The 13,782-nt window shown below is 28.0% G+C and overlaps 1 protein-coding gene across 5 annotated transcripts; it reads right to left on the bottom strand.

Annotated features, from left to right (window-relative positions):
- Window positions 1-148: 148 nt before the first annotated feature.
- On the bottom strand, window positions 149-4,423 carry LOC113861302 (probable methyltransferase PMT3). 5 transcript variants are annotated; one of them, XM_027494033.1, is made up of 9 exons: window positions 4,307-4,420; window positions 3,949-4,052; window positions 3,637-3,869; window positions 3,343-3,507; window positions 3,035-3,217; window positions 2,173-2,767; window positions 1,741-1,853; window positions 1,224-1,444; window positions 149-817 (listed from the first exon to the last, which is right to left on the bottom strand). In XM_027494033.1, the coding sequence occupies exons 3-9, from the start codon at window positions 3,859-3,861 to the stop codon at window positions 496-498; spliced, it is 1,824 nt and encodes a 607-aa protein (XP_027349834.1). In that variant the 5' UTR covers window positions 3,862-3,869; window positions 3,949-4,052; window positions 4,307-4,420; the 3' UTR covers window positions 149-495. The 5 variants fall into 5 exon arrangements, with proteins under 5 accessions (XP_027349834.1, XP_027349835.1, XP_027349836.1 ...); XM_027494034.1 differs by having other exon boundaries at window positions 4,261-4,356; XM_027494035.1 differs by lacking the exon at window positions 3,035-3,217 and having other exon boundaries at window positions 4,307-4,423.
- Window positions 4,424-13,782: the final 9,359 nt, after the last annotated feature.

Below are 13,782 nucleotides of genomic sequence, written 5' to 3'. Positions count from 1 at the left end.
TTTCCTCCTACTGAGAGGGATTGCTTATTTAAACTGTAAATTTCGTGATCCATAAGAAAAATTTACGACGAGTACATAGTTCATACAATTGCAGCCCAAAACAAAAAGAAATAACTTAATTGCTGTAACTTGCCACCAAATTGCTCCAGATGCTGACTACTACATTATTATTAATTGCTGCATGCATTTCCATTTAGGCCATACACGTTAATGAGAGACAGGATTCCATAACAGAATAAAAATGTAAAAATAAAACTAAAAAATATCCTGTAAATGTAAAAATTAATTTAAAAATCGGCATAATTCTTCATACTGGATAAAAAGGTTGAAGTGTCTAGAATTGAATAAATTAGAATAAAGATAAGATAAATTGGGTGAGCTATCACTGTGACTTACGGCTGTGGTGAACAGAATAAAATCCAAAAAAAAAAATCCTAAAAGCTTAGACCCTAAGTAGATAGTGTGGGCATCTTACACCTAGCATTGGTAATGACACTATTCTGATTCTGATTCTGAAACCCGAATGCTACCACTTGTGAGCCACATTTTCTTTTGAATTATAAACACTGCATCATCCTTACCTTGATCTACATTATATATGGTCACAGCCTCCCAGTGTAACGCTGGCAAGTATTTCTTTATATAGTCTACCACTGATCGCTTATCATGTACAATGATGAAACCTTTTGGCCTCAAAATCCTATCCATCTCAATTAATAAATCCTCTGGACTGCATTCTTTCTTAATAATATCAGAAAATACAGTCCATGCATGGAGTAGATCATAAGTTCGAGGGTAGGTTGAAAAAGCTTCACACCTGTCACATTTATATGCATAACATCATTATGGTCATAAAAAAAATTAATGTTACATTACATTTCACGTGTTTAGTAATCATTCATATTTTCACAAATTAATTTTCATCAGATAAAACTATTTTACTGAAATACTGTTTGGTTTTAAGTTTAACCTAATCAGTTTTTCATCAAACCAGAAGTTCCCATTTTTTTACTTCCAACATGTTTTGGCACACAATATTTGGTATTAAACTTAAAGCCAAAATTTAGACAAATCACTTAAATTCGCAACTAGAAGTTCCCTTTTTTTTATGGTCATCATTTTTCCTAGGAGGGTATTTTAAAAATGAAGAAATTTATGAGGGGTTGCCATAATATAACCTTGCTAAGATAATTATTTGAATAAAGTTAACACACGAGCCATACCAGTTGTGAGTTGTTCCTATGAGTCCTCTGTCGTATACTATCTTGAGTGTGTTTGACCCGTTTTCTGGCACCACATTCATAACCCAAACATCTTTGTCCTTCAAAGCAGCTGCAAATGAACCCAAATTTGCCTTCATATCCATCACATTCCGAATTGTGTCTGCCTTTATTCTACTGCCTAGTTTGCTCCAGTAATTATGAACTCGTTCTTTCCAAACTTCCTACACAGAGTTAGATCTCTCAATTACCAAAAGCTACCAAACGTTCATTTGTTTGTTCAGGCCAGTGTCCATTGCAAGATCATATCAAGCTTTATTGCCTTGGATTCAATTCTAGAATATTTTCTTCTTTTAAAGCTTATTTATTGTGTCCATGATCATTTTAGAGCTGAAAAATAAAATTATAAAATTTTCCACAAATTCAACCAACATATGTTTATAATGCATGATGAAATCTCAGTAATCATTGTTTATATTTTTCAGTTAACTAATGCAGGAGAACAAAAATTATAAATTACCATGTCCTCCTTAAACATTTCAGCAGAATAGTTAATTTCAGCCAGACGAGGAGGTGGAGTCGTCAATCGAGCTGGCCATGGAGACAAACCACTTCCTTTTGCTTTGTGCATTTCTGTATAGAAAGCAGAATATATTGTTATTGTATGCAATAGTTATTAACTATGAACTAATACAAGCATTAGCTGGTGTAACATTAAAAAATGCAGTAGTATCATCATATATTGGACCTATCTCTAATAGCAAAAGCAAATTCATAAAGTGAGCTCTTGAAAACAACTGCTTAGTAGTAGTGCTTTTGTTGCAGTTGGTGTCTCATCATTTGTTATTCATAATCATATTTTAGAAATATTAATGAACTGAGAACAATTTCTTCACCAGTATATCTCACGATCTAGCAATTATAAACATGAAATAGAGGAAATTTCACTCACGATCTGAATAACGCGAAATGCAAGCTTTCATTTTAACTCCCCAAACAGCATCAGGATCATCATCATATCTGCATAGTGGAGGTTGAGTACCAGGTTCTCTCTTTAAGTAGCAGCTATTTGTAAGAGGTTTGACCCAAATAACAGTCTGATTCCTCTTAGCAGCTATTTTCCAACACATCCTCTCTACAAGAGCACTCATTTCTCTCCATATTCTCCTATCCTCTTCATCCTGTGCATAGGCTTCAGGAGATGAGTATGCAAAGTAGCCTCCTGGCCTCAGTATCCTATCTAGCTCAAGAAGAAGTAAACCATCTCTCTGAAGCCAATCGATTCTACAGCGAGAACAATGAGCAAATTCAAAAGATCTACTGGGATAAGGGAGTCTTAGGGTCCCTAAGACACCAAGATATGCTGGAATTCCTCTCTCTAAAGCAAACTGAATTTGATTTTCATGACCATCATTTGGTGCTAATGACATTGCTATTACATTAGAAGAAAGAAGATATCCTCCAAAGCTTGCAACTCCACAGCCAACATCAAAAACAGTCCGGATTCTTCCTCCATTGTTTATATTATTATTTGGAAAATTGAGCATCTGAAGGCATAATTGTGAATAAATATAGTGTTAAGGGTGCGTTTGGATACACAAGTTATTTAAAATTCAATAAGCTCTTTCTAAATGATGATTTATGCCATAAATTTATCGATGAAATTATATGGATATGTTGAAAATAATATTTTGATAAGTTATAAGAAACTTATTGAAATAACCTGAAAACAACATCATAAGTTTTTTCGAACAGACCCTAAAATATTTAATTAGGTGAGAAACTTATATGTCTCAATTTTGAGAGAAGCTTACATTAGCAATTGATGCAATATATTTATCAGCACCATGGTGGAAATGGGTTCCTCCACCAGGAAAAACTATTCTTTCACCTTTCACAACCATCCAGTTCTGGTCAGATTTCTCAGTTGCAAGATGGGTGTGAGGTATATTTGCCTTCCATACTTGGTCTCTGCTTTTGGGCCACTTAATTGGAATCTATTATTATCAATAACAACACAGAAACTAAAAGCTTAAGCAAAGAAAATTTCCAATCCAAACACTATGAACTTCCTTAGTTCCATCTAATATAAGCAATGAAATGCCTAGAGACGAAATGTCACCTTGTAACCTGGAGTAGGAGGAATTAAACAATTATAACGCCTCTCAGGTATTGGGCAGTGTCTCTCATAGTGCTCCATCAAGGACAAATCAAGCTTCAATCTTGTTTGGTATATGAGGTTTCTGTCCAAACAAGGAATCAGCTCGGATAGACGATCATCACAGACCTTAACAAAGTAAAATGTAAGAGTAAAAACAAGTTGAAAATGTTCATAATATCATAAACTAACATTCTAGGCTAGTGCTAAGGAAAAACATAAAAAACTTGTTCATGTCAGAATCTTAATTTAACTCACTGGAATGCTCTTTGGTATAGCACTGTCCTCTACTCCTCCAAGTAAGGGGGAAGATTCATCGTCATCTTTGTTCCCTCTTAGGTGACTTGATGATTTACTACCATACTCAACAGGAGGTGAGTCACTATAAGAATAGAAGTACAAAAAAGCACCAATAATCACCAAAACCAACACAGTTGTGAACAATCTTTTTCTTGATTTCACATCTGGTCTTCCTCTTGTCATGCTTGCCACTGCAAAGGAATCAACTTTTTAGTATGACTTTAACTTCCACAACATGAAAAATCAAACGAGAAGGTAAAACTCAAATACCCGTAACAAATTTTTCTCACAACACTCCCTTGTTTGAAGTTTACTGACTCATGCTCCTGCAAGGCCCCTGTTTGATGCAGTTACTTGGAACCTCGAAACAAGAACTGCACACAAAGTTGAATTCTTTTAGAAAAATCATCGAAACAAAAACACCCCAAAAGAATAAGCATGACTGAAACATCATTGGCTCTTTGTGGGACCTTCAACACATTCCTCATAGAAGAAACATCACTGTTGAATCAACTACACATTAATAATTAATGCTTACAAAAAAAAAATACACATTAACATAGTCAAAAATGAAAAAGGAACCTTGTTGGACAGAATGGTAGTAAAAAATGAAAGCCAACAAACGTACGTAATAATATTCCAAAAGTTATGGAAGGAATTGCAAGTGGCTCAATGAGTGGAACTAAAAAAGCACATGAAATTTGTAGAAATAGTGCAAAGGAAGCACAAGTGGGGAAGTGTTGATGAAATGGATTAAACATTAGATAGTTATAAATGAATCACCGACAGTTGCCACTTGCCAGCCAATGATGTCATTGTTGGAATACCCAAATGGGTAGTGATGAAAAAATAAACAGAAAGTGACTTAACCACTAATCCCTCGTATGGGACCATAGTTTTAGATATTTTGACGTACATGATCTTACATAACGGTTTTGTTAACACTACTTAAAAATAGTATTTTTATTAAAAAATAATATTTATTATATTTCTATATATTTTATTACGTCACCATATAATAAAATAATTTGAATATATAATTATCCTTGTTTTTAATCAATGAAGGTTCATTATTTAAAACAAACAGAAAAAAAATATATTGACTGGTTTTTAAACCAGATTTCTCTGCAGTAACTACAGTTACCTGCACTTAGTGTATTTTTGCATTTTTTTCATAAATTGAGATATAATTTTAATTTGTAGAAAAATTTCTTTATTTTATAATTATTTGTTTAAAAATTAATCCAACTAACTCAAAGTTTAGAAAAACAGTATCAACAATACCTGTAGTACTTAAGTTTTGCTCTTTGTTATGTCTCTTACTAACATGTATCTAAATTTTCATGTCAAGAAATTAAATGGGCAATTTGTGTTTGGTGAAGTTGAGCAGTTTACAATTGGTCCAAACTTTTACCATAATTTTCAATAAAATCCTTCTAATGTTTGTTCTTTAATCAATACTTATAAAACACTCGTTAACAAGGCTTTAGTTTTTGTCCATTTGAGGATTGAATTTGACCCCCAAAGGTCTTATGGGCCTTCACTATTTCCAGCCGAGTTGTGCAACTTGCTTTTTTCTTTTTTGTGTCATTTATTAAAAATTATTGAAAGAAAACTGTGAAAAGCTACCATTTTTTGGGTCCAAGATTGAAAGTTGTCGTTCCGATTCCCATTTTATTAAAGATGCTTCTCTATTGGTTGCCGTTGGAGTGGGCTGTACAAGTTATATTACAGAATGGTTTTGGGTTGAGGTACTGTTTCCTCCCTACCGGGCCCATTTGCTTCAACTTTCTCTTTTTTTTAAGGGGAACAAATTTTGACCAAAAAGAGGGGGAAAATATATATATATAAGAGAAGGAATTTAAATATTCTCAAGTTTTAATGTTTTGATACAAATTTTAGTTAAATTTAGAAGAGAAATAAAAAATCTCAGTCATTGATGGTATTGATATTATCCATACACATGAATAATAAATTATGAATTTGTTAAATTTTATTCAATTAATTTTTTAAACTAAAATTTGTAAATATACCTTATAGTTTGGAACTTTATAGGAGTTAAAGTCACGAACTCACTGTCACAAAATTTAAAAAACTAAAAATTTTGGTGAATAATATAATACTCATCTAATGTTCATTTTTAAAATGATTAAAACATATTTAACGCTTCGTATAAAAATGAAAAGTTTAACGAAAAGGTTTTCTGATTCTGAAGTTAAAGCATGTGAATCTTAATAAGAACGTAACTTATTGATCACACACTAATAAAAGTTCACTTAAACTAAACCCAATAACTATTTTAAGAAGGAAAGTCCAAAAAAGTTTGATCGACACATGTTTTAAGGAATTTATTGCTTTCACGAATTATAGTTTGCTAAATCTTTTGGGAATTTATTCAAACCCAATGAAAGAGTTTAGTGTGTGAATTAATTTCACAGCGCATTTTAAGGAATGAAGTATTAAGGGAAGACGTGGAGTGCTTTACAGCGTACGTGGGAGGGAAGAAGAAAGATTAGTAGAAACGCTGTAGCTTTGTTCCATTAACTTTCATTTATTATAACTTTGATTGTCAATGTCAGTGAAAGAAAATGCAAAATTGAAATCATTCTCTTTGTACAGTGTCATGTTCAAAATTTTCAGATCTTTGCTACCTTTTCCTTAACATATTTTTTTATGATAAGTTTTAACGTATGATAGAAGAAGAAGAAACTAAGGAGAGTCCATCTCAGATTCAAAGTTCAAAGTTCTCATATGAGAGATTAAGTAAAGAGATATCTTCAGCGTCTAGAAGAAGCTGGCATGACTCTTGAGGACTAGCAATGTCTATTAAGCATATAGGAAATTGGACTGTTATGATTGTTTTTGAACAGTGCAAATTCAGGTTGATTACATTAGGTTATTTACTAAAATGCTTCATTGTTAAATGTATTAGTTAATAATCTGATATGATTGCCAAAAAATATTATGGAGATTAAGTACTTCAATTGCATGCACTTAACCAATATATTTGAAATTTGAATAATTGTTTTTCGTTTTAGTAATTTGATCATTTTTAAAACAAAACAAATATCTTAAAATTAGTTTACTTGTTTTTATAAATATTATATAATTTTCTTAACTTTAAAAATTATCTTCCTTTTATTCAGAATTATATTCTCAAACACATCCTAAATTGAATATCTACATTTTTATGATTATTTTCTAAATCTTATACACTAAAACACGTTTAATTCAGTGTTGATCTTGGTAAAGTTGAACAATAATTGACAGAGGAAAAAAGCTAAAAAATGAGGCCCACACGGGTGGTAGGTGTGACATCGCATCAAAAACAAATAATTCATATAAAAGTGGAACACACAAAAATAATATGAAATTCATTGAATTCTGGGATTATTGAGTTACAGGGAACGGGACTAGAGATTCAGGGTATACTGATGAAAACATGATTCAATCAAAACTATAGAAAAGCTTCTAATCAGATTATGATTTTTCATGAGAATTAAAAGATTAAATTATTATAATTAAAGAAAATAATTATATTTGTTATATTTTTTATAAATATAAATCTTATTTTAAAAATATTTATAATATTAAATGATGTAGTTAATAATTTATATATTTAATTATATTAATAAAAAAAATATAAATTTTTTTAATAATTAACACATCTTGAATCTATCATTTATTTTTTATAATAAAAATTCTATTTTATTTCTTATTAAAAAATCAGAGTCAATAATATCGTGCAAGCTAACAAAATATATGTCTATTGACACTATTTATGAGTTTTAAGTAAAATTTGAAAATAAAACTAAGGTATTATGAAATACGATAATACTACATGTATTAAAAATATTTTTTACTATACTCTTTTTTAAAATAAAACATGCGAATCAATACACATTATCTTTATCTATATCAATATAATATAATCTAATCTAAAAATTAATTTAATTTTGAGATTTTCTAAGACTCAACGATCTTAAAATCTAATAAAAATATATAACCCTTTTAATCCAAGCTATTAAACTTTGAACTTAATTATCATAATTAAATTTAAATAATGATATTTAAGGGGAATTAAAATATAAATTAAAAAATAATGTAGTTAATATAAAAAATAAAAAGCACCTGATAGAAGAGAAGCCACGTAACCTAATGTGAATAAATTAAAGATAATCTTAAAAACTCTCCTTCTAAGAGTAACTATATAGATTTATAAGTTATAATATATTAACAAATTTTGTGTATATTAAATATATATTTTTTATGAACCAAAAATAAAATTTTAAAAATAGTGTGTTGAAAATATTAATTAAGGAATAAACATATTAAATGAAAAATTAATGTATAAAATATTTTAAAAAAATTCTTTAATACTTTTAAATTTCTTAACGAATGCACCTATGTCAGAAAATGACAAAAAACCATGCAATACATTCTCAAAAAACTGTTAAAGAGTACAAGTATTATCAATTTGAAGACAAAATTTCAAAGGTTAAAAAGTCTATAATTATTATTTTCAAAGATAGCTTTTAGTCTACAAAAACAAAATAAATAGAAATTTGCTTTATGGATGTTGTTTTTTAAGCTCTGTTTTGCGTTTTAATTTCTAAAATCACACCAAAAAGCAGAAACAAAAATTGGCCTTCATAGTGGGCTCATTCACTTGGCACAAAAATATATAATTGACTTAATTTTTCCAAACTTGAAATTAAATGTGTCCTTAAACGACCAACAACTTCAAACAGTGTATGCAGTGTTCTAAGTAGTGCCAAATCTATTATGGTCATGCCCACCGATGAAGAAACGTCTCTCAACTTTATGTGCTCTAATATATACATGCTAGCTTTCAAGAAACCACACCTAAGATTCCTTTCAACATTAATTTTCTTCTACCAAACTTTATTGAGTTACCTTGTATTTCATCATTAATTTTACCAAACTTTAATAATCTTTTATTATTAAAGCTTAAGCTGTGAAAATTAATCATAACAAATTTATATAATTTAAGAAAAAATAGCCTAAAGATACCTTCGTTGAATTTTGCCATATGATTGTACAAACCATCTCTGCACTTATATCTTTTGAAAATAGTTTATCATTTTTAAGTGTTAAAGAACACAACTTAACCATTTTTCTCATTTTAGTTTTATTTTTTGTTTTGCATTTCATCTTTTCTCTTGGAACCAAAGCTTAATCTTTAGATGGAGCAGCTAAAAAGTTTTTTAAAAACATCTAAGAATATTCAAGATAGAATAAAATAAGTTTCAACCGAAAGAACCTCAATTTCGAAACCTCCAGTATATGTGTCGAAAACTAATATTACTGAAGAGAAACCATGAAATTATTTACTAAATCAATTTACCAAGATCTCCAAGAAAAATGTCGTAGAAGATAGAAATCTAGGGTAAGAAATACCTATTCCCTCTAACTTTAGTTGTCATTCTTAAAAATAAGTGATGAGATTTGAGAAGGAAAGAAGAAATTTGTGAAGAAGGAAATTGTTGATTACAAGATCTCACGATTTGGTTAAAAAAAAAAAAAACAATATTTTCCAAAGGGTTTGGGTGAAAAGAATAAAATGAAGGAGATAATTTGTATAGTTTTAGATTTTTCACTATATTTATTACTAACAAAAATTATTATAAAAACATAATTTAAATATGTGCAAAGAAAGTCATTCGTTAGGAAAGTAAGTAATATGATTTGTAGTTTGATAAAAAATAATAAAGAAAATATAAAAGAACTTTAAAATAAACTATTAAAGGATATTTAAATTTTTTTCTAAAATATCAAAGAAACTTTTATTTTAACGTAGTTTAATTATATCGCATAATTTATGTAGTTGTTCTTATTTAATGAGATGGGAAATCGACGCTGTTAAATACTCATATTTAACTTTTTTTAATTATTTAATTATTTAAATTAAGTCTTTCACATTAATGTTTAACCTAATAATTAAAAAACATAATAAATAGTATATCATTGATTCATATAAATTTATAAAAAATATATATAAAATAATTAAATAAAGAACTTTTTATTATATTGTATTTAAATATTTTATAAATTTTTTATTAATATATAAAAATAAATAATATGTCTCACTTTTATTATATTTCTGTTAATAATTAAATAAATTTTTTTAAATAATTTAAAATTTAAAAGAACTAAATTTGAGGAATTATATTTAGAATGACTACAATCATACGTAAATAACTAAAAGTAAAATTAAACTAATTAATAATTAAATTTAAGTCGTCAAATTGTTTTGCTAAATAAATTTTATTTAAAAGGGAATTAATTATCACTAATTTGTAAAGTATTTAATAGTTATTTGTCAAATAAAACTTCATCTCGTGTCTTTAAATATTAACTAGAAGAACACAAGTATCAGTAATCCATAACTATTTAATAGTTATTTGTCTAACAAAACTCCATTTCATGTCTTAAAAAAAAAACTAGAAAATCTTTTAGTGAAATTATGGTCAATTTATTTAATTTAATGATGTGTTTAAATACACAGTTTAATAAAATATTTATTTAATAAATATATTTTATATGAGAATAATTTTATTATAAAACTTATCATTTGATAAATTAAAAAAAAAATATTAAAATAAGTTAAAAAATGGATAAATTTTATCCTAAATATTCATAGTTATCAAGTCTAACCCAAGTATAAAATTTTGTAGTATCAAAATTTGACCTCGCAACCTAAACGATTTTTATTATTTTTTTGTCTAACACTTAATAATCCTTCAGTGTAACAGTTCTTGCATCTATACTAAAATGCGAAAACGATTCTCGACCAAAAACTTGTACGCGTACATGAAGGTGACCTTATCTAGACCAATAATTTTAGATACCTTACGTCGCAAACGTGTGTTGTCTCAATTTGTTCTTCCATTTCACTGTTCCTATGTATTATCACATTATTAACTGTTATAATATGGTCTCTCAGGCCGTGGCTGCAATAATCATTGTTAAGTACCTCTTGTCACCTCATGTGCTGTCTCTTAATTATTAATTAGGTGTTAAGCACACTCTTTCTCCACTGTTGCTCTATTCATTTCAAAATTAACAAATCTGTGGGGAACCCTTGAACCCAATAGCGGATATAAATTAAAAGTGCAGTGATTGAATGATTGATTATAACTCGTGCGTGGGAATGGTTTGTCAACAAATGTTGACGGCCAAACATTATTCGGTGGTGTTCAATCTGCAAAAGCTCTCCAACACTGTTGCGTAAGCATCATAATAACTCCTCTCCAACTGGTTGGTAATGCCAAGAGTGATATTGCATTTGCAGTCTAGTTAAGTTAACGCCTGGAATGCACACATTTATCTTTTTCTAGCTATGCGATTCTGACTATATAAGTATACAACCTTACAGGAGCTAGCTAAGTTGCCATGGCATGTCCGTTTCAATCCAGAATGTGTAATTCCTAACTTGTGGATCACGGCTTCTAAGTATCAGTCTCTGATAGCAACCCTCTTCCTCTTCCTATCTCCATTATTGGCACTACACAGACAAGTTAATTTAATTCCACAGTCCCTTAGCCCACTTAAAAAATAATATCGCTCCATGGATTGATGCCAATGATTAATTTTTTAGCACTTTTAATTAACCTATTAAAATGTTTCTAACTTCATTTATATTAGGAAACATGCTCAGAAGTTGATACTTGTGTCTGGGTACAAATTCAGCATTAGTTGCTGATCACTGATCATCCCCCTCACAAGGAAGATCCACCCCCAAGCAATTAGTGATGTCAATATTTCGTGGAAGGCCTTTTCAACTAAAAGAAATTACGTTAAAGTGAAAGATATAATTCACTAAATTTCTAAATAAGTGTTTATAAAAAAATATTTTTTTTAAAATTATCTTATGCTGATTAAAATTTTTTAAATTTAAATGATTCTTTTTAAATGTAAATTAATAATAAATTGTATTTTTTTATTTTTATCCTCTGTAGATATTTATTGGAAAATTTATTCAAACTAAGCACAACTCAATTTTAATAAATTTTTTTATAAAAATTTATAAAAGAATTAAATCTTCTTTCAAATATTAAAGTCAAATTATACGTCTCAATTTTAAAAGAAGATAAATGAACAAACTGTTAAAAAATAAGTTATATAAATTAATTTTAATTTATTTTATACATTTTTATAAGTATTTATTGATTTGAATAAGCTATAATTAATTCTTAGTTCAAGTACGATTTTTCATACATACACATTTGCGAGGAAATACAAACTACGTACTTAAGGGATCTTTGAGACAGTACAACTTGCTTGCTATATGACAATTTATAATCACAACTAAGATCAAATAAGGAAAAATTCTTTGAGGGAAAAAAAGCATGATTAAAAATGGCTACCATATATAACATTTTAAGTCTAGATGAAATTAATGTGTTTGAATTTTTGAAAACTTACAAACAAAACCCTTCCATGTATAAGTTAAGAAAATCATTCATCATATGAATTCAATAATTGAAACACATAATATATCGACTTAGTCCATATGATTTAAAAGAAATTAAATAAATATCTTTATTTTAATTTATTTGATATCATCATTAATAAATAAAAATTAAACCAAAACAAAATATTTGGTTGTTGTTAAAAATAATATGGATCAGAAATTAAAGACTGTAATACATATGATAAAGTTCATGAAATGTTTTTTTTTTCTAAAACAATTAATTTTTATAAGTTTTGTTGTTTTGTGTACCCTGATAATTTTCATGTTTTTAGATAGAGTAATCCCCTTCGTGAAACTAAATTATACTACTCACTCAAAAGAAAATCATTATTAAATTAACCTTTATTAATATAATTGTTTTAGCAAAAATTAAACTATTAGTATAAACATTATGAGTTTATACTAATAATATGATATATTGTATTAATGAATAAATTTATAATAAAAATATTAATATATATCATTAAATGCTATATATACAATACATTATTTGTTAATATAAACTTTTAAAATTTCTGTTATTAATTTTTTTGTTAAACAAAAGTTATTAAAAAAATATTATTTTCATTCTTAATAAATTGATTTATTAATTAATAACATTTTTTTACAGCGTCTTAAAATTCCATTACATTAGTAACAAAAAACCTTATAAAGATTCTTGAATCACTTAACTCTTATTTACGTAAGTTGCATCTTATTCATATTAGGATTAGGTTTTGAGTCAATGGGAGGTTAAGAAGAGGAGTAGTGCTACACATCTTTTTATAGTATTTTCTTTTAATTTTCTTAATGGAAGAGTATTCAATAATATATATATATAATATCTTTAAAACATAAAATACATCAAATTCTATTTTCCTTTGATAAATAACAGAATTGTTGTAAATATATGCTTATTATCATGGAAACCAAATTTATATACATATCGATCGAGTGAGGAAAAGAAAAGAAAAGAAAATTGTAGCAAGGATAAGATTAGAAATGAAGCATATAGTAATGAGTATGTATGAAATTGTGCACACGAAGTGAAAAAAGATGCTTAAAGGATAACACTAATTTTCAGATTTAGCTTTAAAATGGTGGTCCAAATTATGATCATTTAGACGGATACAAACAAACATGGTAGAAAATTGTGTGGGCTTAATTAGGCTTTTATAGGCTTACCACCAACCAAATAATGCAAACGTGTTACAACTTACCCAAAATAAAAACAACTATATATTCTATATCAAGTCCACGTAAATAAATATATAATGTCGTGCTTCAATGTCAGAAGCGATATTAATAATATTTCCAACACGATTTATAACCTTTTTTTTTATTATTTTAATTCATTCATGCAATTAAAATCTATTAAATAAGACGAGTTTAATTTATTGAGTCTCTTGTAATTTTTGTCAATAATAAAATATGTTATATATAATATATTTGAATATATAATGATATTTTAATCCCTTGACCAAATCTTAATTTTAATTTGGCTTAGATTAAGTGAAACAATTCATGGCCTTCGTCTCTTGTATGTTAGATTTAATGTCTAAATCAGGTATAGAAGGAAAATTACAAAATTTCTTTAAAATAAATCACAAATGGAGTATTTTTCATTG

Source organism: Abrus precatorius, unplaced genomic scaffold (genome assembly GCF_003935025.1).
Source record: "Abrus precatorius isolate BTA unplaced genomic scaffold, Abrus_2018 Scaffold3, whole genome shotgun sequence".
NCBI lineage: Eukaryota > Viridiplantae > Streptophyta > Magnoliopsida > Fabales > Fabaceae > Abrus > Abrus precatorius.
This window is presented reverse-complemented; position numbering and strand designations above follow the sequence as displayed.